At 29.4% G+C, this 26,024-nt stretch overlaps 1 protein-coding gene across 1 annotated transcript in view; it reads left to right on the top strand.

Annotated features, from left to right (window-relative positions):
* Window positions 1-26,024, top strand: part of LOC135952269 (UPAR/Ly6 domain-containing protein twit) — a 64,727-nt gene that overhangs the window by 23,180 nt on the left and 15,523 nt on the right. The window contains exon 2 of the mRNA XM_065502127.1: window positions 20,867-21,052. Within this exon, the coding sequence (XP_065358199.1) occupies window positions 20,867-21,052 (186 nt within the window). The remainder of the gene's footprint in view (window positions 1-20,866; window positions 21,053-26,024) is intronic.

Below are 26,024 nucleotides of genomic sequence, written 5' to 3'. Positions count from 1 at the left end.
TTTGACGACAGCACAGCTACACGACCACACGATTGCTTTTGCCGCTGTAGCCGAATTAAACTAATTTCTATTTCTGTCAACTACAAAGCAGAAATAGTGTTGCTAATATAATAAAAAATGTAAATCAAATGAGTGCTTAAAAAACATATATTTTTTTTACTTAATTAAGAGAAGTTTTTGATAACCATATTGATGTAAATTAATAACAGGTACATAATTAATTATAACCATTACTCAAAATAATTGTTTAAATCTTAATTACTTTGGAATTTTGTACGGCTATTTTTATTGAAGTGGCACCACTGAATTATAAATCAGCTGTTTACTTTGTAGCTGTCGTCTTTAAAATAATTCAGTAGCTGCCACACGACTACAACTCCAGCCAGCAGAATTTGTGTAGCCTGCTGTCTTCAATGTGTTCAGTGCATTAAGCTAACTCAAGGCGAATTCATATAAGGTGTTCTCATTTGCCCAGCTGATCATCAGCTGTTTTATCCAAACTGTCAAAATTTGCGCGCCATATATATGTGTGTGTTTGTATTTGTGTGTTTTTAATGCGTCCACTTTTTTCCTGTTGTTTTATATTCAATTTCTTCTGTTTAGTGTTTATAAACCGATTAACCGAAAAACCGGTTTTTCTTCCAAATCTCGGTTTTTTGCGAACCGGTTAATTTAAAATGTTGATTTTCGGTTAACCGGTTTATCTGGTTTTTATCACTCGGTTAACCGGTTTTTAAAATTTGGGACTAAAATTGATAAATCTCACGTTTTTGTGCATTTTTAATATTCATTGTATACATTGATACATTATTGGTCTGATTTGAAACCTAAACTGCTGATTTACAATACAAAACTCTTTAGATTAATATTTTTAAGAATTACAATGATTCTAAATAATAGAGGATGATGAGTTTACTTAAAAACTTTTATGCACATAATGAAACTATTAAAAATTAAAATTAAATTCCGCATAATTCTATAAGTTTAGGCTAAATCTTACTAATGATTCATTAAAAACTTAGTGATGATCTTACCAAACGTTAAATTGAATTCGATGTACATACCTTCCTTCAATAAATTTGACTTCATTAGTGTATTTTGTTCTTAAAATTTTAATTTATTAATCACTTCGTTAGCTTTTCAGAAATATTACAGGAGAGACAAAAAACGTTCTAAAATTCATTATTTGAAATATTTATGAAATCTGATAATGGAGTTTTTTATAATAACAAATAATCACAGCTAAGTGGAAGTGCGTTTACATCTTATAGGTCCTCTTTTGGGACTTGGAACATTTTGTCTTTCATATCAGAAAGTAGAGGTGAAAATAAATTTCAAAGTTATCAAATATTAAATTAAAAAAGTGATTTACATTTTTTGGTTGAAATTTAATGAATAAACCAATAATTAAAACAAGTATTTTATATTTAGTAACATATTTATAATCATTTCCATTTGACTGAGATAATAATTTTGAAATTTTTACAAAATAAATGGACTTAGCACTTTTGTATATTTATAGTTATTTAATATTAACCATTCCTGACTACTAAAAATTAAAAAATTTAAAGCTGTATATACTTTTTTGTACATTTTTTACACATATATGACGGTTAACCGGTTTAACCGGTTTTTTCGATGTCAGTTAACCGAAAAACCGGTTTTTTAAAAAGGGCCATTTTTCGGTTAACCGACAAACCGGTTTTTTAAAAAGTCGGTTTTTTATAAACACTACTTCTGTTTCTCCACGCGTTTGAACTCATCATCAAACATTTTAACATCGTCCACATCAAGGCGAATTCATACAAGGTGGTGTCAGTTCTACAAAAACAACAATTGGTCTTAACAAATGTCAAAAAACCTAAATGAAAAATTAAACAAATAAGTATTTAAACTTAATATAGTGTAGATAATTGAATAGTGAAGTCTTTACTTATTTATGTAAACAATAAATATTTTGTTAAAAAGCTTAGAATATGTAGATATTTAAATATAAAAACATGCTTTGACAGTTGTTAGAACCAAAAAGCGAAAAAAAAATTATCAGCTGTTTGACTGACTCCACCTTGTATAAATTCGCCTTGGTCCACATGAAATGAAGCAATAAAAATATATATTACACCAGTTTTTTGTTAAATTCCACTTTAATATTGAATACGCCTTACTTGTGTTTTTTGACAGATTGGGTAAAAAGCAAAAACAAAATGTATTTTTTTTTTGTATTGTTATATTTGTAGTAGGGATGAGTACACCTTATATGAATTCGCCTTGAGCTAACTTTTGACCAGGGTTCCCAGATTTTTTTTCGAGACTTATCCCCAAATTGAAATGTTTCATCCCCGAAATTCCCCAAAAAAACAATTTGTGATATCCCCAAAAATCCTCAGTGAAAATAATAGTTTAATTTTAATTGATACATATTTATATGTACTTTATTTGTTCTACAATTCATTTTATTCATGTATTTATTTAAAATAATTTAAAAAATTAAATTTATAATACTTGTATAAGGTTATTCATTTAAAAAAAAATAGAAAATTACACTTTTACACAACAAACATAAGAAAAACAAGTAAGAAAGTATGGTCAGTCAAGCCCGACCATATAATACCCTACACTAAGTAAAAGAGCAAAAACATTTTTCGAAATTTCAATAATTTATACTTTTGAGTGATTTTCGGAAGTCGTGACCAATTATGGACCGATCACCATGAAATTAGGTCGTGTGATTTATGTCTATATGAAAGTTTTTTATGTTGAATTTTGTGTGTATACCAACATTTTTAAGCGATTTATACACGTTAAAGTGATTTTCGGAAGCGGGTCTATATGGGAGCTATGACTAATTATGGGCCGATCGTAACAAAATTTGGTGACATGAATTTTGTTTATATAAAACATATTAAATTAAACATTTATGACCGATAAAGTACAATTTCGGAAGGATTTGTATGGGGGCTATGTGAAATAATGGACCGATTTCAGCCAGTTTCAATAGGCTTCGTCCTTGGGCCGATAAAATAATATGTACCAAATTTGATCGAATTATCTTCAAAATTGCGACCTGTACTCTGCGCACAAGGTTTACAAGGTTTAATCGACTCAGAAAGTGATTCTAAGTCGATCGGTATACTTTAAGGTGGGTGTTAGACTAATATTTTTGGGCGTTACAAACATCTGCACAAACACATTATACCCTCCCCACTATGGTGGTGTAGGGTATAAAAATTTCACAAAAAGTTGTATTTTTAACAAACTAAAACCAAGTGTAAAGAAATCAGAGTATAATTTTCCATTTTTTTTTAAATGAATACCCTTATATTCTTTTAAGTTTCAGATTTTATTCCATAAGAAAAACATTTTTCCATAAGAAATACATATTTTTCTTACCTTGTGCCCAAACTTCACTTTCCCAGATGGAATTATGCTTTTTTTTGGAGTTGTAAATTTTGTTTGCCATTTTTAACGATACAAATTCGTCATTTGAACTATAGCTTATTCTTCTACAACAAACATTTGCCTCTATTGATAAAACCAATAACAAGGATTGTCAGTATAAAATGTCAAATGGATTTTAAAATAAACTCTTTCGATTGCAAAATAAACTTTTACATAAAGTAACTAGATCAATTCCGTAAATACGAAAACTAAACCAAAAATAAAATAAAAATCACCCAAAAATATTCCAAAAATCCCCAAAACATACAATATTGCCCCAACTGTTCCCCATATCCCCAAACACAATTATTTATCCCCATTTACAAAATAAAATCCCCAATTTGGGGGAAAATCCCCTAATCTGACAACACTGCTTTTGACTCACTCAAACAAAGTATACCAAGTAGTCCAACTCTCTATTTTTTAAAATTACTCTCTCACATATACGGATACTGTGTAAATTCAACACCCTTGTGAGAAAATTATACACATCACAAGTCTCGAGATTTTAACTATAAATTGTTGAATATATGTATATAGTTTGATGCACGTAAATTCACTAACACACATTATTTTATAATTTTTTTCAACATATTTAGCACTTTTTCTTTTCCGAAGCACGTCCATTTCGCACAAACCAAAACATATTTTTTGTTATTAATTTTGACGTTTTATTTTGTTTGTGGTAGGTTTTAAAATATAGAACAGAGTTTCAATTTTTGGTATTGAAAATAGAACAAAATTTAAATTAATTAAAATTTAAACATTTTTATAGAACTCTGTGTGTCTGGTGAAAATTAAAAAGGCATCAACACATATACATTTTAGTTACTAACACATATTTAGACTTAGGTACTTTTTCACTAACACATGTATAAAGTTAGGTACTCCTGTCAAAGAGTTGGACTACTTGTTATACTTTGCACTCAAAGCTGAGCAGAAATAAACATGCATTAAAGAGAGTAAAAAGCAAATAAGAAAAAATAAGTTCTATATTTTTTTTCTTCATGATCATGACCAGTGATGTTAACCGTACGGTAATTACCGTATTGTACGGTAATTTAGACCTCCGTACGGTAGGCAGGTAATTTCTACATTTGTACGGTAATTTTAAAAAGTTTAAATTTTTAAGAATTATATCCCAAAAGTTATATTTCCATAATGTGCTTTTCGTTTATAATCTACAATTGGATACAAAGAGCTTGGGCGCTTCACCTAACATTCTGGTCCTTCGAATCGGATCTGAACCGACCTATGGATCAACAGTCACGGGTGGAAACACCAGGGGGTGTTAGCGCCACAGTCTAATCGTTATGTATTACTAATTATCGATTATCGGTATTATTGTTTAGTTATTACTTATCGCTTAATTCCCATTCGCAAATATTTGGATTGCATTATTTTATATTTCCACGCGGTATTTTAATGAATTCATTTTTAAATCGTATAAAAAGCCATTTTTATTATAAAATACAGTAGATCGTGTTTGAAATATCATAAAGAAGTTCAGCTCTTGGTTTCCATACGAAAAAGTTAGTAATCATTTCAATCATAGTTGCTTAATTTTATAAAATAAGTTTATTAATTTATGTGAATTTCAGGAATTTAAACGTAAAAGTATAAGAAATAAATAATTGAATTTGTTCCTAAAAATTGTTGTGCTTTTCGTTTATAATCTACAATTGGATACAAAGAGCTTAGGCGCTTCACCTAACATATGATATACACATTTCTCATTAAAATAATCATAAAATTTAGAGGATGATGATAACCAACTACTGCTAGACAAAATATATCTAGGTGGTAAAGTAATCTTTCAAGTATGGATATTTCAATATAAAAATTAGTATTAAAACTGATTGCAAAAATATTTTTTTTGCATTTCCCAGAAGCTGTTCAAATGGATGAATTTAATGAAATTGATAAGGAATTTATGCTTATAAGCCAAATAAAAGATGTTGAAAAATATGGCATTCTGCTGTTTTACAAACTTGGTCATATATTAAAAACCCTCTATTTTTGATATTCACGAAAATTACTTTTTGATGGTAAAATATTCAATAAAACATCCCTCATCTACACTGAGGGAAAAATTACGTTGCAAAATCGACAACTGTTGGTTTCATTTTGACACCATACGGTGTCACTTTTTTTGACACCGTACGTTTACAATTTGTAAACAAACGGGTACGAATCGACAACGCAATGTTGTTAAATTATTCGCCGACGCATCTCAACATGAGTTGCCGACAAGTCATTGTCAAAGTGTTGCGGCGAAACTCTTTGCTCTCCTTTGTTTTTATAAGTGAGTTTTAATTTTATTTACATTAAAAAAATGAAAATATTTAAAAACGAAAATATAAAAGAAAGTATAATTTTGTTTAATAGTGAATTTGTGTTGATGCAGATAAAGATCCAGGCAGTGTAAGAAATGAGAAGATCACGGAATCCTGTGACGACATACAACTCCAAAAATTCCTGGAAACAATAAACATGCCTTCAGATTTTGTACATATAAAAGGAAAGTTGAGCTATGTAAGGAGTGAGATCGAAAAATTCTTAACATACATATATGTTTATAAAAAAGAAACCACTAAACTTACAGCTTTAATTTTTTTTTTATTTGATTGAAATTATTATTACAATTTACAAAAAAAATTATTTTTATAGTTTTAATCACTAGTGATGAAATTTTGAACCTTTTTCGGAAACCCTTCCATTAACGTTTTTATAGTGCTTTCTGTCACTTTGCTCGAACATGTAGTCCATCTCCGTTTAAAATCTACCACACTTTTGGACACCTTTTTTGTACTCTTCAATTCTCTTTTAACAAGAGCCCAATATCTCTCCACTGGCCTTAGCTCCGGGCAGTTTGGAGGATTTGCCTCTCTTGGTACAAATACCACATTATTGTTCTTGTACCACTCAAGGGCTTGTTTGCCATAGTGACAGGATGCCAAGTCAGGCCAAAAATAAGTGGACACATTATGAAGTCTTATGAATGGAAGCAGCCTTTTTTGTAAACATTCCTTGATGTAAATTTCGGTATTTATAGAGCCCGTTGTAACAAATGAGTGGCTTCTTTTGCCGCAACTGCATATTGCTTGCCATACCAAGAACTTTCTGGGAAATTTTGTCTGCTTTTGGGTCCTAAACTTTTCTTCAACATTCCCTCGAGCATCAGCAACATAAAATTTTTGACCTGGAAGTTGCGAAAAATCTGCCAGAACATACGTTTCGTCATCCATTATGCAGCAAGAATATTTTTTTATAAAACTTGACTTCAATTTCCGTGCTCTGTTTTTGGCCTCTAAATTTTTAGTAGCGTTCCTGTCAGGAACTTTTTGAGCCTTGTATGTTTTTAAACCTGCATTAGCTTTAACTTTTCGTACCAAATAGTCCGAGCACTGAGCTAACCGGGCTGCTTTCCTACCGGATGTGTTGGGAGCTCTTTTGAAAATGCGTTCTATTTTTTGGCTTTAGAAACATCATGTGGACCATTCCTTCTACCTGAACCAGGTTTTCTATCAACTGACAAGTTCTCCCGGTACTGTTTAATAACATTGGAAACAGTTTGACGGCAGACCTTTGTATGCTTGGCCAACTTTTTGTAAGACCAAGTTGGGTTTTGTTGAAAATATTTAATAATTTCAGTACGCACTTTTTTCTGGTCACTCATTTTAATCAGATTAACAAAAAAATTAATATAATTGACATTACACATAATAACTGACATGTTTTTCAAAGGTAACTTGATCAAAAAAAAATTCAAATAATACTTGGGTTAAAAAATGTAATGAAAAACGTGTGTTAAGAATTTTTCGATCTCACTCCTTATATATGTAATTATCAGCAATGTAGAATACAATACATAAGTATTTGTTTTATTTTTTAATATTTATATGTATTTTATATTTAAGTATTTATTCGTATTGTATTTAAAAATAAATGTAAAACATAAAGGAATTATTATTTATTTCAATTGCCAAATCGTACACGAACGGTATCAAATCGACAACATATGGTTTCAAATTGATAACGGTGCGGTATCAAATTGACAACGGTCTGGTGTCAAATCGTATACGAACGGTGACAAATTGTCAACGGTCTGTTAAAAAATCGTACACGAACGGTGTCAAATCGACAACGGATGGTGTCAATTCGGCAACGGAATGGTGAAATATTTTCGTTGTCAAATTGACACCGTTCGTGTACAATTTGTGCACATACAGGGTTGATACACTATTGACACCGAATGGTGTAAATTACACGGATGTGTTCATTTTTTCTCTGGGTGTATGGTGTGAATTTCTTACAAACATATTGTTTTTTGCTGCTTTATTTTCATTTTTGTTATTTCTCTATCTTATACAATTAATTTTTTCCGAATGCAAAGCCTCTACCTTTTCAAATAACTAATTTTCAAATATTTTTTTGGAATAATTTCCTCTTGCAATTCATGTTTTCTTACTAACTTTTAATGCTGAACATGAATTTTACTATAATAATTGTAGCATACCGAATTTTAATTACTCAAGTAATACGCGAGTTTTTTTGGCTTTCCTGAAAAGTAGTGTTTTTTAAGATAGATAGTTTATAAACCTGTTTCAATAAGAAAATATTAGCATTTTTGTACAAGACTTTGGATACGGTAATTTTACCTAAAAAACGGTAATTTTTTTAGGACTTTACGGTAATCGAAATTAAAAAGTTAACATCACTGATCATGACAGTTAAAACTGTATATATTTGTTTTGTTTATATTTTTATTTTTAATCAGTTTGTCTAGAAATTTGAGGTGGACGACATACGCAAACGGCTTAAAAATGTCGCTTTTTATTAATTTCAGCACATTTTTTAATTACTTTGTCTGGTTTCTTCTACATTATCTCGAACTGCATCTATTAATGAACGTAGTCACTCGAAAATACAATCTAATATATAAAAAGAAGTGTACACTTTGATGTCAACACTAACTGCGGAAACGGGTTGACCGATTTCAACCAAAATTTCAGGGTACTTAGATTTTCCTATATATTCAGCGAAAAAATGAAAACCAACCAAATTAATTGATAATTAATATAAAATAAAACAATGTTAAAAAAATTTCAGCTAACCACAAGCTAGCTCATTGTGAGTTAGCTTGTGGTTAGCTGAAACTTATGTAGAATGACTTATTTAAATTAACTATAAGTTAACTTGTAAAACCTAATCATTAATTAGACAGTTCATAGCTAACTTATAGTGCCCTCATACTTTATGTGCCACAAGCTAACTCATTATGAGTTAGCTGAAACTTATGCATAGTGAGTGAGTACTGACTCGCTGTGATGACACTACATGGAAAAACTTAATAGGGATTTACAAGGGAAATGAGCTAATTTTTTAGTCACCTGTGACTCATTTCTGATTGACCATTAGTTAGTTTTAAGTTAACTCAAAGTCCGACTGGTAAATCTTTGTTGAATTCCCATTAAAATTCTGCTTTGATTCTGGGCATATTTATTAGACATGTGAAACATCATAAATTCGCAATCGCATTTAGATCCAGTCTACTGGATTATTTTTCGCTTTTGTAGAAACAAAACATATCCTTGCATTAGCTCATGCCATTACAATCCCTCCATCGAATCTCATTCGATCCCATATAATACCAGTAACATTTGTTTCATATTAAAGTAATTTTTTGAATTTTTACTTCCTTTAGATGATAATGTACATATAGCATGATTTCAGGTCGATTCGATTGTCGAAAAGCCATTTCGGTGGGAACTTTAGAAATTCTGTATAAATCTCATTAGTTCAAAAACTTCAAAAACTTGGCTATTTATTATGGCAAAATAATTGTCATTTAAATGAAATTATGTATAATTAACTCTCTGCTTTCCTTATGAGAAAAGTCCATATGTTCCATGCAAAACATTGTAAGATGTTGTTATTGGAAAATTATTATTGCAATTTTGTAATGCAAATGGCAGACGGCACAAATATAATTATACGCCCACTGTTGTAAATTGCACACACAAATTCTTAAAAAGAGCTTTGGCTTTATAAATTTTTTCTAAATATTATTATTTGTTTGAAGGGTCTTTGAGTTTGGTTTGTCATTCGTTTTCTATTAAAACACACACATTTTGTGTCACCACAATCTATTGCAACATAGTTTTTCTATTAAATTAACATGGAAATGACAAAAACGATGTTGCAATACATGAAACATTTTCTACATTTAAGATGGGTTTCCGCATACTGCGCCGCATTCAAAACATTAACGAATGTGACACACCCTGTCTTCCTAAGAGTGGGTGTCATCCATCAGTCAAAGCATTGAGTTCTGTTACTGCCATGAAGTATGATTTGTAAATAAAATAAATTTTATTTCATATAAATTTCTATTATTTTTATGCAAATCTTTATGTTATTTATTAACATAAAAGTTATTTATTAGAGTTATTTAGTTTTTTTTTTTTAAAAAAAATACGTATGCAGCTTAAGTCAAATATTTGTTTGATAATAACAACATTTTCATCAATTTGTTATATTTGTTTATACTCGTATTCTACATAGGTACATAAATAAATTATTTTAATACTAATAAATATAGATTTGTATTGTTGTGGAATTTTATTTAAATTTGTATTTATTGTACATATTCATATTGTGATAATAAATAATAATTCTTGAGCCAGCTCTTTTCTGCGAATTGTGCTAAATTTGTTTTTATGGCTCTTGAAAAGTTTGTGCAAATGTTTTTGAAAACTTTACGAATGTTTTATTTTCAAAAATAAGTAAGAGAGCTATATTCGGCTGTGCCGAATCTTATACAGTGGAGTCGGGATAGAGTGAACTAATTAATGCAAGGCCTGTTCACTTTATCCAATAAATTCACTTTATCGAGACTGAAAAAATCATAAAATTTTATATAAAAAATGTACATTTTATAATATTTTTATAAATGAACAAATAAATCATTAATGGTTGCTTGTTTTGTACATGTACTTTTGGCTTTTTGTACTGCTAAATCACGAAATTTGTAAAACTAAGATATTTTCATAATCTTTAGTATTGTTCTCAGCCCAGTCAATGGCTTTTTCAAAAATTTTAACAGCTTGACTTGCTGCTTTATACCCTTGAAGCCAGCCTGCGCTTGTATTGAAACCTCCTGATCGTGTAACTGCTCGTGTATTTTTTTTTTTGATTTTGCCTTAAGCATTTCTCCACTGACAAGCTAATTTTTACATCGCTGCTTTAAAAGTCAATTATGGAGTATTTTTTCGACGCTGGGACATTCCGCTTTTTGCAAAGTTTTTTTTATTTATAGAACTTTTATTGTGGCATATAATTCCACTTTGTATTTTATTAATGCCACATATTGTGGATTTTGCTACACCAAATTTATTTGTTAGAACTGTAACTCCCACTCCATTGCCCATATCTTTAATTATTTCTTGCTAAACTTTTATAGAAAGATTTTTTTGGTTTTATATAGCAATAAAAATTGGTTTATTTTAGAAATTGGTGTTGGTGCGTGATGTTTTTGATTCCAAATGACCTAAAAAAATGATTTTCATTACTAATACAACATTGGCCATCACGAGGTGGTATGTCAAAAATTTCGCCAAAATTAGTTATATACCTATGTACATATGTATGTAGGTCAAAAATCGAGGTTGTCCTGGTTTTTTCCTTATATCTCAGCCATTTGTGGACGATTTTGCTGATTTTAAATAGGAAACTTCTCGAAAGGATATCGGACAGACAGACATGGCTTAATCGACTCCGCTATCTATAAGGATCCAGAATATATACAATTTATAGGGTCGGAAAATTATATTGTGGAAATTACAAACGGAATGACAAACTTATATATGTATATGTATATACCCTTCTCACGAAGGTGAAGGGTATAATAATAAGGAATTTAAATATACATACATATTTAGAAAAATAGTTATTCAATATTGGCTAATAATTTAATTTCATTTTGAAGGTTCAAAAATAAATCATGCAAAATGATTGTGCTTTTAAAAAGTCGTTTTATAAAAGGAGGGGTTTAATGTTAATGCTTTAGGACTAATAACAACAAAGATACACATAAAAGTGATTTATGACAATGATGTTAACCGTACGGTAATTACCGTATTGTACGGTAATTTAGACCTTCGTACGGTAGGCAGGTAATTTCTACATTTGTACGGTAATTTTAAAAAGTTTAACGGCTATATGCATAAAAAACCTTATTGTAGATTTAAAACACAATTTTGTTAACGAACACTTCAGCTTTAAAAATCATTTATAAAAGTATTGTATTCATAAAAGTTTGATAAAGGTACAATAACTAATGTACTGATTTTTGTCTAAGCTGGCAATGCTTCTCATTTATTTCCCCTTTTTTGTTGTTAGTGTTGCTTTCAATTAGGATAAATTATTCGTTAATTTAGTTTTTTTCATTAATTGTTTTTAGTAATAATACATTTTTGAAGATAGCAACTAATTTTTAGATAAAAAAATTGTATCTGATTCTATTAAATTTATATTAAGCTAAAATGTTTTAATGTACAAACTTTTTTATATATTTTATTTCAATTATTATTAAAAGTATTCGAATGACGAATATTCGGTGATAAAATAAACATCACTGTTTTATAATTTGTTTTATTAATTTATTTTTATTGACATTTTGTTAAATTTTAACAAAATTTAATTAATTTCTATGTGGAAACACATAGTTTTAATTCCGGAGTGGGTATATTAGATTGTGTGGACCTTCTTCCACAATGTTTACACATTTTATTACTATATGGCGTTGCAGGTTAAATGTAAATGACAAAAATGCCAATCAAACTAACTTGTGAACCTCATGTTATTCACTGCCGGAGGAATATCAAACAAAATCATACACTATTAAAATGGAACTTATTCGCCAGCGGAGTGGAAATTGTGTTTAGCAATTGCAATAGTATCGTCTATTATTCCAAATTTATCTTTAATATCCTCTTTTTTAAGATAAAAAGTAAAAATAATTCCTTAAAGTAGGTTTATAGTAGGGTCGAACCTACCTACTTTAAAATTTGTACATTTAAAAATTGTTTATCAAAGGTATTTTAAGCTATCAATCGTTTATGAATACAACTTTATGAAAATTTTCCTATAATTGGTTTATAAACCTTTTTTAAATTTTTATGCATATGGCTGTAAATTTTTAAAAATTATATCCTAAACCTTATATTTCCATAATGTGTCTACATATAATGTACATATTTAACATTAAAATAATCATAAAACTTTGAGGATGATGATAACCAACTACCACTAGACAAAATACGCTAGACAAATAACGCGGTAAAGTAATCGCAAGTCTTTCAAGTATGAATATTTCAACATACAAATTAGTATTAAAAACGGATCGTAATAAATCCCCAATTGTTCGATACCAATATTTCTATAATTCCTTTAGTTTTGCATTTCCCAGAAGCTTTTGAAATGGATGAATTTAAATAAATAGATACGGAATTTATATTATAAGGCAAATAAATGATGTTGATAAAAATGGCATTCTGCTGTTTTACAAACATGGTCCTATATTCAAAACCCACTATCTTTGATATTCACGAAAATTACTTTTTGATAGTAAAATGTTCTGTGAAACAGCCCTTATCTATGGTGTGAATTTCTTACAACCTATTGTCTTTTGCTGTTTTATTTGCATTTTTTTTATTTCTCTATGTTATACAATTATTTTTTTCCGAATGCAAAAGCCTCTATCTTTTCAAATAATTTTCAAATATTTTTTTGGAATAATTTCTTCTTGCAATTCATATTTTCCTACTAATTTTTGAATGCTGAACATGAATTTTACATTTTTCAATCATTTAAAAAATTAATTACCATGAAAATATTTTACCATTATGTTTTTGGAAAATATAATTTCCATGGCATAAAAATAAATGGTTAAAGTTGGAGTTTGTTTATTATTAGCCGTTATCTTAAATAAATCACGTTAAAAACTGACAGATGGCATAAATGAAATCAAAATAATTTAATTCTATTAAAATGCAAAATCCTCTATATTTTCATTTTTATATACACATTGAATATTTTGAGAAGAAAACCCTCTATATATCATAAAGTCCCCAATAATGCAAAATTTTAAAAACCAATTATATGTGAGATTCAGTAGTTGTTTTAAAATAATAATTGTAGCATACCGAATTTTAATAACTCAAGTAATACGCGACAAAAAACAGTTTTTTGGCTTTCCTGAAAAGTTGTTTTTTTAAGATAGAGAGTTTTGAATATAGGCCCTCGATATATTGAATTATAAAAATAAACCTGTTTCAATAAGAAAATATTATTATTTTTGTACTAAACTTTGGATACGGTAATTTTACCTAAAAAACGGTAATTTTTTTAGGGCTGTACGGTAATCGAAATTAAAAAGTTAACATCACTGATTTATGATGACTTTTAGCATCATAATATTATTTAGAACATAAAGTTGAAGGTCTATAGAACATTTTATTTCGCTATTTTTCATTCCGCAGTAAACGTTTATTTGACAGGATTTGATTCTGTGGAAAATCGACGGAGACCTGCATACATCACGTGCTGTTATAAAATTTATGGTGCACATTTTTTTTCCGTAGATTTAATATATATACATACCTATATATTTTTTTGTAAAATGTAAAATTAATTTAATACAATACAATCACTTACATACATATGTATGTATATTAATAATACTCGCAAAATGTTTGTTTTACTCACCCTTTGTTGTCAGGCTGGTTACCCTTGTTGTTAAATGCACTCTAAATTTACACAACCGTTACCGTTATAGATTCATTGAAACCCGTCACATGTTTTTTTCTTCCCCATGTATCAAGGTTAAAGTCGTTAAACAAGTAAAAATGCCGTAGACAATAAGAAAACGGTCACTTATATGGTTTTAGTTCTATTACCATTACCGGAATAAACAAAATTACCGCTATCGTTTATGTTGTTTTCACTTATAGACAGTGGATTAAACCCGAAAAATATACGTTTTACAGAAAAAGATAAATAATTTTGATTATCACTTTTGTGTGAAATAAAACACTATTACGAGATATTCGCGATTTCAATGAGGTAAGCAACCTTAAGTCACTTGAGCGATTCTGAAAATAAAAGAAAAATTTATTATTACAAGACATTTTTTATTAATTTAATAGGATTTATAATGCTTAGATACGATTAATAGTCAAACTAGGATAAATACGGTCAGAATATGTAATTTTTTTCAAAGAATTTTCTTAGCTACAATTACAAAATTTTTAAAAGTTTCCAATGTTAAAAAGTTAGGTCAAGACCTTATATAATTAAAACCTACTAGTGAATGCAGATATGTATGTATATTTATATGTTTCAAAATCAGTATGTATGTATATGTACGTACACTGGTGTATATTCCTATAAACGCACTTAATTTGTTTCTGTATTTCTGTTATATTTTTGTTGTTCTCATTTCTTATTCTTGTTATTTGCCTTAATTATGCGATCAAATGTTCTTGGTGCTATTTTAAGTGGAAGATTCGTATAAACACAGGCGTGAAATTTGTTTTTAAAAAAGTAACCAAAAATAAAATATCAATTTTAGTTTTTTTTTTCAAACAAAGGTACGTTTCTAATAGTAACATCTCAATTTACTGCAACTTTTTCTATTTGAATCAATAAATTTCACCACTTTTAAAGATGCCCAGGGAACTTTTTTGTCCGATCAAGAAAAGATTCAAATTAAATTTTTTCACGACCAATGATGTTCCAATTGGAACAGAAATTGGACGTTAAATCCAAAAAGTCTCCCCCTATAATTCTCCCTCACTTAGGACCTTGTATGCTTACTTTCATGTTTCTAAGTCCATTGTTATAGAAAATTAAAAAAAAAACCATGAAGTATCCGCTTGAATTTTTACTCACATATTTCTAGGTCCATTATTATAGAAAATTCAAAAAGTACCATTAGAATATACAAAAAGTACTAAAAAGCAGCCACTTGTGGATACCCACTCACTCGGGCCCATGTAAGTACCATTCGAATAAAGAAAAAGTACCAAAAAGTCTCCCCTTAGAATTCTCACTCACTAAGGACAATATATGCTTAATTTCATGTTTCTAAGTCCATTGTCATATAAAATTGAAAAAGTACCATTAGATGAATAAAAAAGTACCTACAGTTCAGTTCTCACATTTTGGTACCTAAATATTATACCCTATTTCTAACACTAACTTCACTCAGATACATATCAGCTAACTTTAATGTCGATAATTGAAATAATTTAAAATGTTAAAAAAGTACCATTAGGAGAAAAGTACAAATTTCCCTTTTCTTCCTTGAAGGAAGAAAAAAAATATTCCATTTTGCCAAAATTGTTTATGCTACAGGATGTCTCAAAATCTGTGTTAATGTGCCCAAGAATAAATATGTTTTAAAAAAAGTACCAAACTGTTTACCCGGATTTGGTCCAATATACACCTTGGTACTCGAGTTCCAAATAACACCCTGTTAGTTAATTTTTGTATGAATCCAGGAACCAACGTTAAAAAATTATAAAAATTGGCTTAATAATTTCAAATATAATGTATTTTCCCGATTTTATCCCCTTTTTGGCACCTTTTTTTTATCCCCATCCCCAATTTCTGTAACGTCGAGGGAGCTCATAATAAAATATTCCTATGTCTATGTCAAATTATAGAAAAACATATTTTATGAAAAAGTACCAAAAATAAAAACAATTTTTATCCCTTAAGGGTTCGAATTTCCAAAAAGTACCAAACTTATGTTTTTTATTTTTTGATAAGTAAAGACTACGATTTAAAATTTGATTCTATGTTAATTGGTTTAAAAGATACATAGGGTACCAAAAAAGTACCAAAATACAGTTTTTACCCGTTTTCTCCCCTAAATGTTTCGAATTTCTTATTTTTTGAATGGAGTAACATGCAATTTTAAGTTTTTTTGTATCTTTATTACTTTTGAAGATTTAAGGTTACCGAATTTACCAGTTTTTACCCCCTAAACGTTCGAATTTCCAAAAATCCCTTCTTATCGGATCGTTTTGGGGAGGGAGCAACCCACAGTTAAAATTTCGTGATTCTAGTTTCAGCCGTTTGGGCTGTGCGATGATTAATCAGTCAGTCAGTAATGTTACTCTTTTATATATATATATGTATGTATGTAGATTAAATATAATTATCAGGGAAACCGGAAATATGCTCTAAAAAAAGCGTTTTAGACGCTTTAAATATGCAGTAAAAACTTTAAAATATGCTCTTAAAATTTAAAAAATATGCTCTTAAAAAAACTTAAAAAAATTTACTTAAATTTTCAAATAAAAATCGCTGTCTATTGGATCTGAAAACATTTTTAAACATAGAAAATGTTCTTTCGACATCAACTAATGTTACAGGAGCAAATTTAAAAGACAATATTTCTTTAACACTTAGAACGGTTAAGTTTGAATTAGAACTAAAATTTGATATTTAGATGGAGCTATTATTAAAATAGTGCTTATTTTATATTAAAACAAGTAAGAGAGCTATATTTACCTAATTATACTTCAAAATAAAAAATTTAATTATTTTTAGGTGAACAAAATTTTTTTTCAGTTTTTTCATTTTTTGGATAAAAAAATTTTTCGAATTGTTATTTTAAATTTAAAAAAAAAAAAATTCTGTTTTCAATTTTGAATTTTAAACAAAGGAAGTAAAAACCTGTAAAACAACAGCGAAAAATAAGTAAGACAAAATTTGTTTTTGATAAACTCAAAATATGCTATTAAACAGTAAAATATGCTCTAAAAACGCAAAATATGACATAAATATGCTCCTAAAACAAATATATGCAAAAATATGTATTTAAGGGTAAAATATGCACTAACAAATCAATGCCAAAATTCTTAAATAGTTCTAAAACGTGTAATTATCTTATCCATGTGTTCATTAGACTCACCAGAAAAAACACGCATTTGCATATTTTGGTTTCCCTGATAATTATTAATTTTCGGTTTTAATTTTTTATACCCTTCACCTTCGTGAGAAGGATATACATATATGTATATATAAGTTTGTCATTCCGTTTGTAATTTCCACAATATAATTTTCCGACCCTATAAAGTATATATATTCTGAATACTTATAGATAGCGGAGTCGATTAAGCTATGTCCGTCTGTCTGTTGAAATCAATTTTCTAAAGACCGCAGATATCTTCGGGATCCAAATCTTCAATAATTCTGTCAGACATGCTTTCGAGAAGTTTCCTATTTAAAATGAGCAAAATCGGTCAGGCGGAGATATGAGGAAAAAACCAGGACAACATCGAAAAAAAAATTTAAAATTTAAAAAAAAAAAATTTTAAAATTTAAAAAAATTTAAAATAACAATTCGCAAAAAAAAAATCCAAAAAATGAAAAAAACTACTTTGGAAAAAGAAATAAATTTTGTTTACCTAAAAATATTTAAAATTTGTATCTTGAAGTATAATTTGGCGAAGGGTACATAAGATGCGGCACAGCCGAATATAGCTCTCTTACTTGTTTAAACAAAATTTTAGTCCAAATATATTTTTTTAATATTTTTCTCAAAAATTCTCCAAATATCCTAATTCATGGTATACGACGATATGATATCCATATGTATCCGAGATATACATACCAGCGTTGCCGTTTTGGGCTTTTCCTACCAAATTTGGTAGGATTATTTTCGTTTGGTAGGAAGGTAGTTTAAATTGATTTTTGGTAGGTTGGATCAAAAGTATTTATTTACAAGATAGATTTATCGCATTATTAGAGATCACTAAGGCAGATGCAGTTTCAATTTTCCAACTTATAACAGATTTCTTTTCGGGTTTTAATTTCCCGACCTTTTTTGATTCCCGGGAATCGAGAAATTTTTTTCTACATTCCCGGGTACCCGAAATATATAATGATACTGTAAATTAGGAATATTATAGCCAAATTTCATATAAAAACTTAGCGTTATAATTATTAAATATCAGAGCTTCGAATTAATTAATAAAATTTGAGCTTAATTCACTAAAATCTTAATTCTTAATTAATTGAAAAATGTCAGCCTTTTATGCCATAAATCCATAATATTTAATTTTTTATAAATTAGAATGATTCAATAAGAAATAAATTCTATAAATAATGAATTCACTTTTTAAATTTTCATACGAAAAACGACAAATATATAAAGTAAGCGATCTATTATTGCCGAGATATAAGCAAAAAACTGTAAAAAAAACATTTCACTGTTTGTTGGCGAAAAAATGGAGTTCTTAGTTGTTTTCAATGTATTTTCGTCAGTTTTTAATTCCCGGGATTCCCGACTAAAAATCCCGGGAATCGGGTAGTGAAAAATTTGCAAAATTCCCGGGAAATTTATACCGGGATAAAAACCCTACACATAACGTTCCTTTAAAAAACTTGATCGGATTGGTAACAGACGGTGCTAACGTTATGGCTGGTGACGTTACTTACTAATGAAACTGACTTGTTTTACATTAAGTGCACATGTCACTCACTCCAACTCTGCTCCAGTTATGCATGTAACTTGTTGCCAAAAAATATTGAGCTTCTTTGTGGTAATATATATACTTTTTTCTCTCATAGTCCCAAAAGAATTAACGAGCTTAAAGAATTTCAGGAATACTGTTCTGTAAAATCTCATAAAATATTAGGTGTTTGCCAAACAAGATGGTTATCTTTAGAAGGTGTTATTGCAAGAATTATAGAACAATGGGACAGTTTAAAATTGTATTTTATATCACGTTTTTATGACGTAAATGGTATAAGAGCAGCAGAACTGGCAGAAAGTATGTCTAATAAAATCAAAACTAATTTTTTATTCTTGACATACATACATATGTATATGATTTTAAAAAAATGGTAGGTTTAAAACGATTTTGGTAGCTTTTTGACAAAAATTTGGTAGGAATAAGATTTGTTCAGTGGCAACGCTGATACATACATAGGATATGTCAAATCGAAGTAATCGTGTTTTATTTAGTTAAACCAGGTTGAAGATAGTTGCGAATATAACAAGTTTTTAATATAATTGACAATTAATTAATGAGAGTTAACCAGTATTGAAAACTATTTCCTACATTTAGACTTCACTTTTGTAGCCAATTATTAATTCTCCATTACAATTTTTAATTTCTTATATTTGATGATTACATATAAATTTTAATATTTTTTTAAACCAACTTCATTCAGCATTGATATTTTCATGATGTCAAAATTTTACAATATCAATTAGCTTAAAAAAACTATTTTCAAAATTACACGACATTTTTATGGCCCCATACAAACAGTTTAAATTGAGATATTGCCTGGAAATTTATGGCTATAAATTCTTAAAGAAAAAACTGTTTAAACGTTATCCACCATCTATTAAATCAATGACAGCCTTCGAGGTATTCGTGTTCAATTAGTTTTGATTTAAAAAAAAATATTTTTTTTAATAGAAAATTTAAAAAGAAAATAACAAAGATTTAGTTTAGTTAGACCCCTTTCACACTAGGCAATTTACTTGCGCAAGTCTTTTGTGTTTGTGGATGCCAGAGGTAATCTCGGGTTAAGGAGGTATTGCATGCTATTTTGTTGTTGGGCAAGAGACTTGAGCAACTAAATTGCCTAGTGTGAAAGGGGTCTTATGACTATTACTTTGAAAACAGCCATTTTTTATACATATTTTTATATGTAGCCTAATATCATTTTAATTAAAAAAAACAAACAAACAAACAAACAAATCACATACAAATTCATAACGAAATTTGAAATGTAAAAACACTTCCATCATGGCATCGCGTTTAATGTGATAAATTAATGAATAAACGGTTGAATGATTTCAGAAATTGTGTCATGTTGTCGAAAATTGTACCAAAAATTTATGAAATTTTTCAGAATTCAGTTAATTGTGTCAGTTTTGAAAAATGTGCAAATAAATTTAAACAAACAATCAAATGAAAATAAACAAACTGTGCATTATTTAAAACACTTGGCTGTATTTTCGTTTTTGTGAGACAAAGATGATGAAAATATGATTTAATTTTAGCGATTAACTACATTTAAATAAATGGAATGTCAAGCATTATTATGAGGAAGGGGCCAAGTCGTCAGGTGGCAGTTGGGCTGAAACTTAATTACTTCATACATGACATCTTTAGATTACATTCTTAATAAAATAAAAAATAATTCTAGTATATACAACTATAATTTATTAAAACAAATCATATAAATCTTTGTTACACCCCTTTATTAAATCATCTATCTGTTAGTCAGAAATAAATACACCTGAATATGTAAATCGTTTTTAATTATGGATTAAATATTGTTGCATTATTAAATTAATTGTGTGTAAAAAATTTCTCTGTAATTTAATTTTTAGCCGAAGCTGTTTTAAAATGTTGGCGCTGTTCAACAGACGTTTCGAATGGTGAATTTTGCAATGATCCCTTCGATCCGTATTCGATAACGGACCAACAGCGCTATTGGAGTTACGTCAACTGCACATACTCGGTGGGTGTCAAGTCCGTCAATGCTCGTCCCGTTTGCAAGAAATTGGTACAAGAAGGTGAGTTGATAATACATTTAATACTTAATAATTTATTTTGGAAATCAAGTTTGTATTTATATGTAGTGAAACATACACAGAGAAAACAGATTCGTGATAGCAACCGAATTTGTTGCCAATCGAATGATTCGATTGCACACATAGAATTTTTCGGTTCCATCAACAGAAAGTCAATTGATAATGAAGACTTTCGGTTGAAGCAACAAAAATTTTGTTACCGCTTCTAAAATATTGCAGCTACAACTGTAAAATTCGGTTACTACGGTAGAATCATTCGATTGGCAACAAATTCGGTTGCTATCACGAATCTGTTTTCTCTGTGTATGTAAGTATTACAAGCTTAATGAATAGATTTCGCAGTGTAACTGAATGAGAAAATTATTGTAAGTTTATTCAGATTGGGAGAAAATTTAAGTTGAGCAAGTATGTATTTTATGAAGAACACAATATCAAAACCAAAATTTACTTAAACCATAAATTTGGTACACAGAGAAAACTGATTCGTGATAGCAACCGAATTTGTTGCCAATCGAATGATTCTACCTTAGTGACCGAATTTTACAGTTGTGGCTAAGAAATTTTGGAAGGGGTAACCAAAGGTTAATTGCTTCTACCGAAATTCTTCTTTATCAACTGATTTTCTGTTGATAGCACCGAAAAATTCTATGTGTGCAACCGAATCATTCGATTGACAACAAATTCGGAGGCTATCACGAATCTGTTTTCTCTGTGTAGGATTTCAATTTTACAGCATTTTTCAATTCGTTTTTTCTTTTGCAACCACATAAAATACGATTTTGATTTATTTTGTTTAGAGCTGTAAGTTGTTTTTTATATGAAATTGCCAACAGGTGAATATCTGACACATGCACGATTTATAATGAATTATATGACCAGATAACTGTCAAAAATCTAAGCTGATGGTTTGCGGTATGAAGCAAGTGATGTGGGCGCTGGTAAAGATTAGTTTTTATTTTAGTTTTTGACACAATTGTTAAGCACGCACTTGTTAAATGCAAATTTATGACATCTGGTCGAGAAATAGAGAAAACAAGCAAGCTGCAATAGTGTCCAAAAACCACACAACTCAACAACAATTTTAACATCACTGCGCCAAATGTTGCAAATACAATTTCTATATAAATTGCAACAAATTAGCGCCACATGCAAGCAACACAACAGAAAATCGCCAGCTACAGTCACCGCTAGTTGGTCGGAGACTGTGTGTGAGTGAGTGAGTGTCATGCCACTCATTTGTGTTTCGAATTTGATACACTAAACAAAGGTGTGACCCTAGACAAACACACGCCGCGATTTCTACCGATAAATTTACCACCAATTTAATGCAAACCAGAGGGGGTAGGGTAGGTTAGTAACATATGTAAAATCTAAACAATTCTCCAAAATTGTAAAACAGAAATGAAAAAGTATGTTATTTAAGCTTCGAAATTTAGCATGAGCAATAAATTTAAATAAACTTGACTGACACTGCAGTGAGCAACTGTGTACCGTCGTACAGACTGAAGACCAAGACTGTGCGCAATAAATAAATAACCAAATAAAAAAAATCACAAGAATATATGTTTTCCAAATTATTTTCAAATACCATAAATATTAATATTCTGAGTTAATTAAATTATTAAATTATCTCAAAACTATTCCAATTTCTTATAACTTTTATACCAATTATTTTCAAAGAAAATATTTAATAAAAAATATTTTTCTTGTAAAAACTTTAAATTAATTAAAAAATATAGACTTTTCTTAAATATCAGAAAAAATATTCCAATCACGTTTCATATCTGCCAACTTTATTATTAACACAATTTAACAAGTTAGATACGAAAAAAGACAACAACCACAACTTTAACAAAAATACATATTTAAACCATAAACAATTTTTGTTCCTAAATACCAAATGGATAGAAATTGAATGAACAAAAAATTAAATAAAAAAGTTGTTGCAGTAAAATTGCATTGTAATTGATTTCAATCAAATGAAATACATCCAGTGAAATAAATGTACGACTGCAACAACTAAAGCGACTACAAAACAACAACAGTTTAAAACGCAACAGCAACAACAACATGCAACGGCTAGATAAATAAATAGTTGTTGCATGTGGTTGTGACCATAACCGGCAACCGGCATAAACCAAAATACTCCCAAATTATGGTTTCACAAAACAAACAGTAACGAACGAACGGACAGACAGACGGACAAGTTTACGCATTTTATCAAATACTAGCAGACCCGGTGCGCTTCGCCACCCCAATTAGAAGAATGAAATAGTACTATTAAGTCTCCCTTTGTGAATCTAATTGTAAATGTCTAATTTCATATTTCTGGGTCCATTATTATAGAAAATGCAAAAGAAAGTTACCACTAAAGTCAACTTTTGTGAATTCAAATTCATTTAAAATCATGTGTGCCTAAAATTATTATAAAATATTCAAAAAGTACCATTGCAATAAACAAATAGTACCATTGATTATCACTTCTGAATTCGCATTCACTAAACCATAACCCGTCAATTTTGTTTCTATAACAATTAATATTTAAAAATTATCACAAAACCCAAAAAAAAACGAAACCGCGGTTTTGAAATTCTTTGGTTTTTTGGAAACGCTAGGTCCATTATTATAGTAAATTCACAAAAGTACGTATGAGAACAAAGAAAAAGTACCACTTGGGACCATAGACGCCTAATTTCATATTTCTATGTCCATTATTACAGAAAATTCATAAAGTACCATTAGAATATATAAAAAGTACCAAAAAGCCCCCACTTGTGGTTTCCCACTCACTCCCATATAACCTTAATTTCATGGCTTTAGGTTAATTGGTGAAGAAATTACAAAAAGTACCATTCGAATAAAGAAAAAGTACCAAAAAGTCTATCCCTAGAATTCTCACTCACTTTAGAACATATACGATTAATATCATGTTTCTAAGTTCATTGTTATAAAAAATTCAAAAAAGTACCATTAGAACAAAGAAAAAGTACCAAAAATTCACTGGAATTCACACTCACTTTAGAACATATTCGATTAATTTCATATTTTTATGGCCATTATTACAGAAAATTCAAAAAGTACCGCTACAATATACAAAAAGTACCAAAAATCAGGCACTTGTGGATTCCCACTCACTCCGGTCCATATAAGCTTTACTCCATGTTTCTAGGTTCATTGGTGAAGAAATTACAAAAAGTACCATTCGAATAGAGAAAAGGTACCATAAAGTCTCCCCCTAGAATTCTCACTGACTTAGGACCGTGTATGCTTAATTTCATGTTTCTAAGTCCATTGTTATACAAAATTAAAAAAAGTACCATTATAATAAAGAAAAAGTACCATGAAGTATCCGCTAAATTTTCAATCACATAGGACCATATACGCTTAATTACATATTTCTAGGTCCAAGTACCATTATAATATAGAAAAAGTACCAAAAAGCAGTCACTTGTAGATGCCCACCCACTCTGGCCCATGTAAGCTTTATTTCATGTTTCTAGGTTCATTGGTGAAGAAATTACAAAAAGTACCATTCGATTAAAAAAAAGTACCAAAAATCTCTCCCTAGAATTCTCACTGACTTAGGACCGTGTATGCTTAATTTCATGTTTCAAAGTCCACTGTTATAGAAAATTAAAAAAAAGTACCATTATAATAAAAAAAGTACCATGAAGTATCCGCTTGAATTTTCACTCACATAGGACCATATACGCTTAATTTCATGTTTCTAGGTCCTTTATTGTAGAAAATTCAAAAAGTACCATTATAATATAGAAAAAGTACCAAAAAGCAACCACGTGAGGATTCCCACCCACTCGGGCCCATGTAAGCTTTATTTCATGTTTCTAGGTTCATTGGTGAAGAAATTACAAAAAGTACCATTCGATTAAAGAAAAAGTACCAAAAAGTCTCCCCCTAGAATTCTCACTTACTTAGGACCATATATGCTTAATTTCATGTTTCTAAGTTCATTGTTATAGAAAATTCAAAAAAGTACCATTAGAATAAACAAAAAGTACCAAAAACTCTCCCCTTAGAATTCTCACTCACTTAGAACCATATATGCTTAACTTCATATTTCTATGTCCATTATTACTGAAAATTCAAAAAGTACCATTAGAATATAGAAAAAGTACCAAAAAGCAGTCACTTGTAGATTCCCACTCACTCCGGTCCGTATAAGCTTAATTTCATGTTTTTAGGTTCATTGGCGAAGAAATTACAAAAAGTACCATTCGAATAAAGAAAAGGTACCAAAAAGTCTCCCCCTAGAATTCTCACTCACTTAGGGCCATATATGCTTAATTTCATGTCTCTAAGTCCATTGTTATAGAAAATTAAAAAAAGTACCATTAGAATATAGAAAAAGTACCAAAAACCCCACAATTGTGGTTTCCCACTCACTCGGTTCCATATAAGCTTTATTTCATGTTTCTAAGTCCATAGTTATAGAAAATTCAAAAAAGTACCATTAGAATATAGAAAAAGTACCAAAAAACCCACACTTGTGGTTTCCTACTCACTCGGTTTATATATAAGCTTTATTTTATGTTTCTAGGTTCATTGGTGAAGAAATTACAAAAAGTACCATTCCAATAAAGAAAAAGTACCAAAAAGTCTCCCCCTAGAATTCTCACTCACTTAGGACCATATATGTTTAATTTCATGTTTCTAAGTCCATTGTTATAGAAATTTCAAAAAAGTACCATTAGAAGAACAAAAAAGTACCTATAGTTCTGTTCACACATTTTGGTACCTAAATATTATACCCTATGCCTAACACAAACTTCACTCAGATACAAATCAGCTAACTTTAATGTCGATAAGTGCAATAATTTAAAATATTAAAAAAGTACCATTAGGAGAAAAGTACCAATTTCCCTTTTCTTCCTCGAACACCCCTCAAGTTCGACCTTTAAAAATATTCCATTTTGCCAAAATTGTTTATGCTACA

This window comes from Calliphora vicina, chromosome 2, assembly GCF_958450345.1.
Source record: "Calliphora vicina chromosome 2, idCalVici1.1, whole genome shotgun sequence".
Taxonomy (NCBI): domain Eukaryota; kingdom Metazoa; phylum Arthropoda; class Insecta; order Diptera; family Calliphoridae; genus Calliphora; species Calliphora vicina.
Note: the sequence above shows the minus strand (reverse complement) of the source record. Positions and strands in the feature narration are given on the sequence as shown.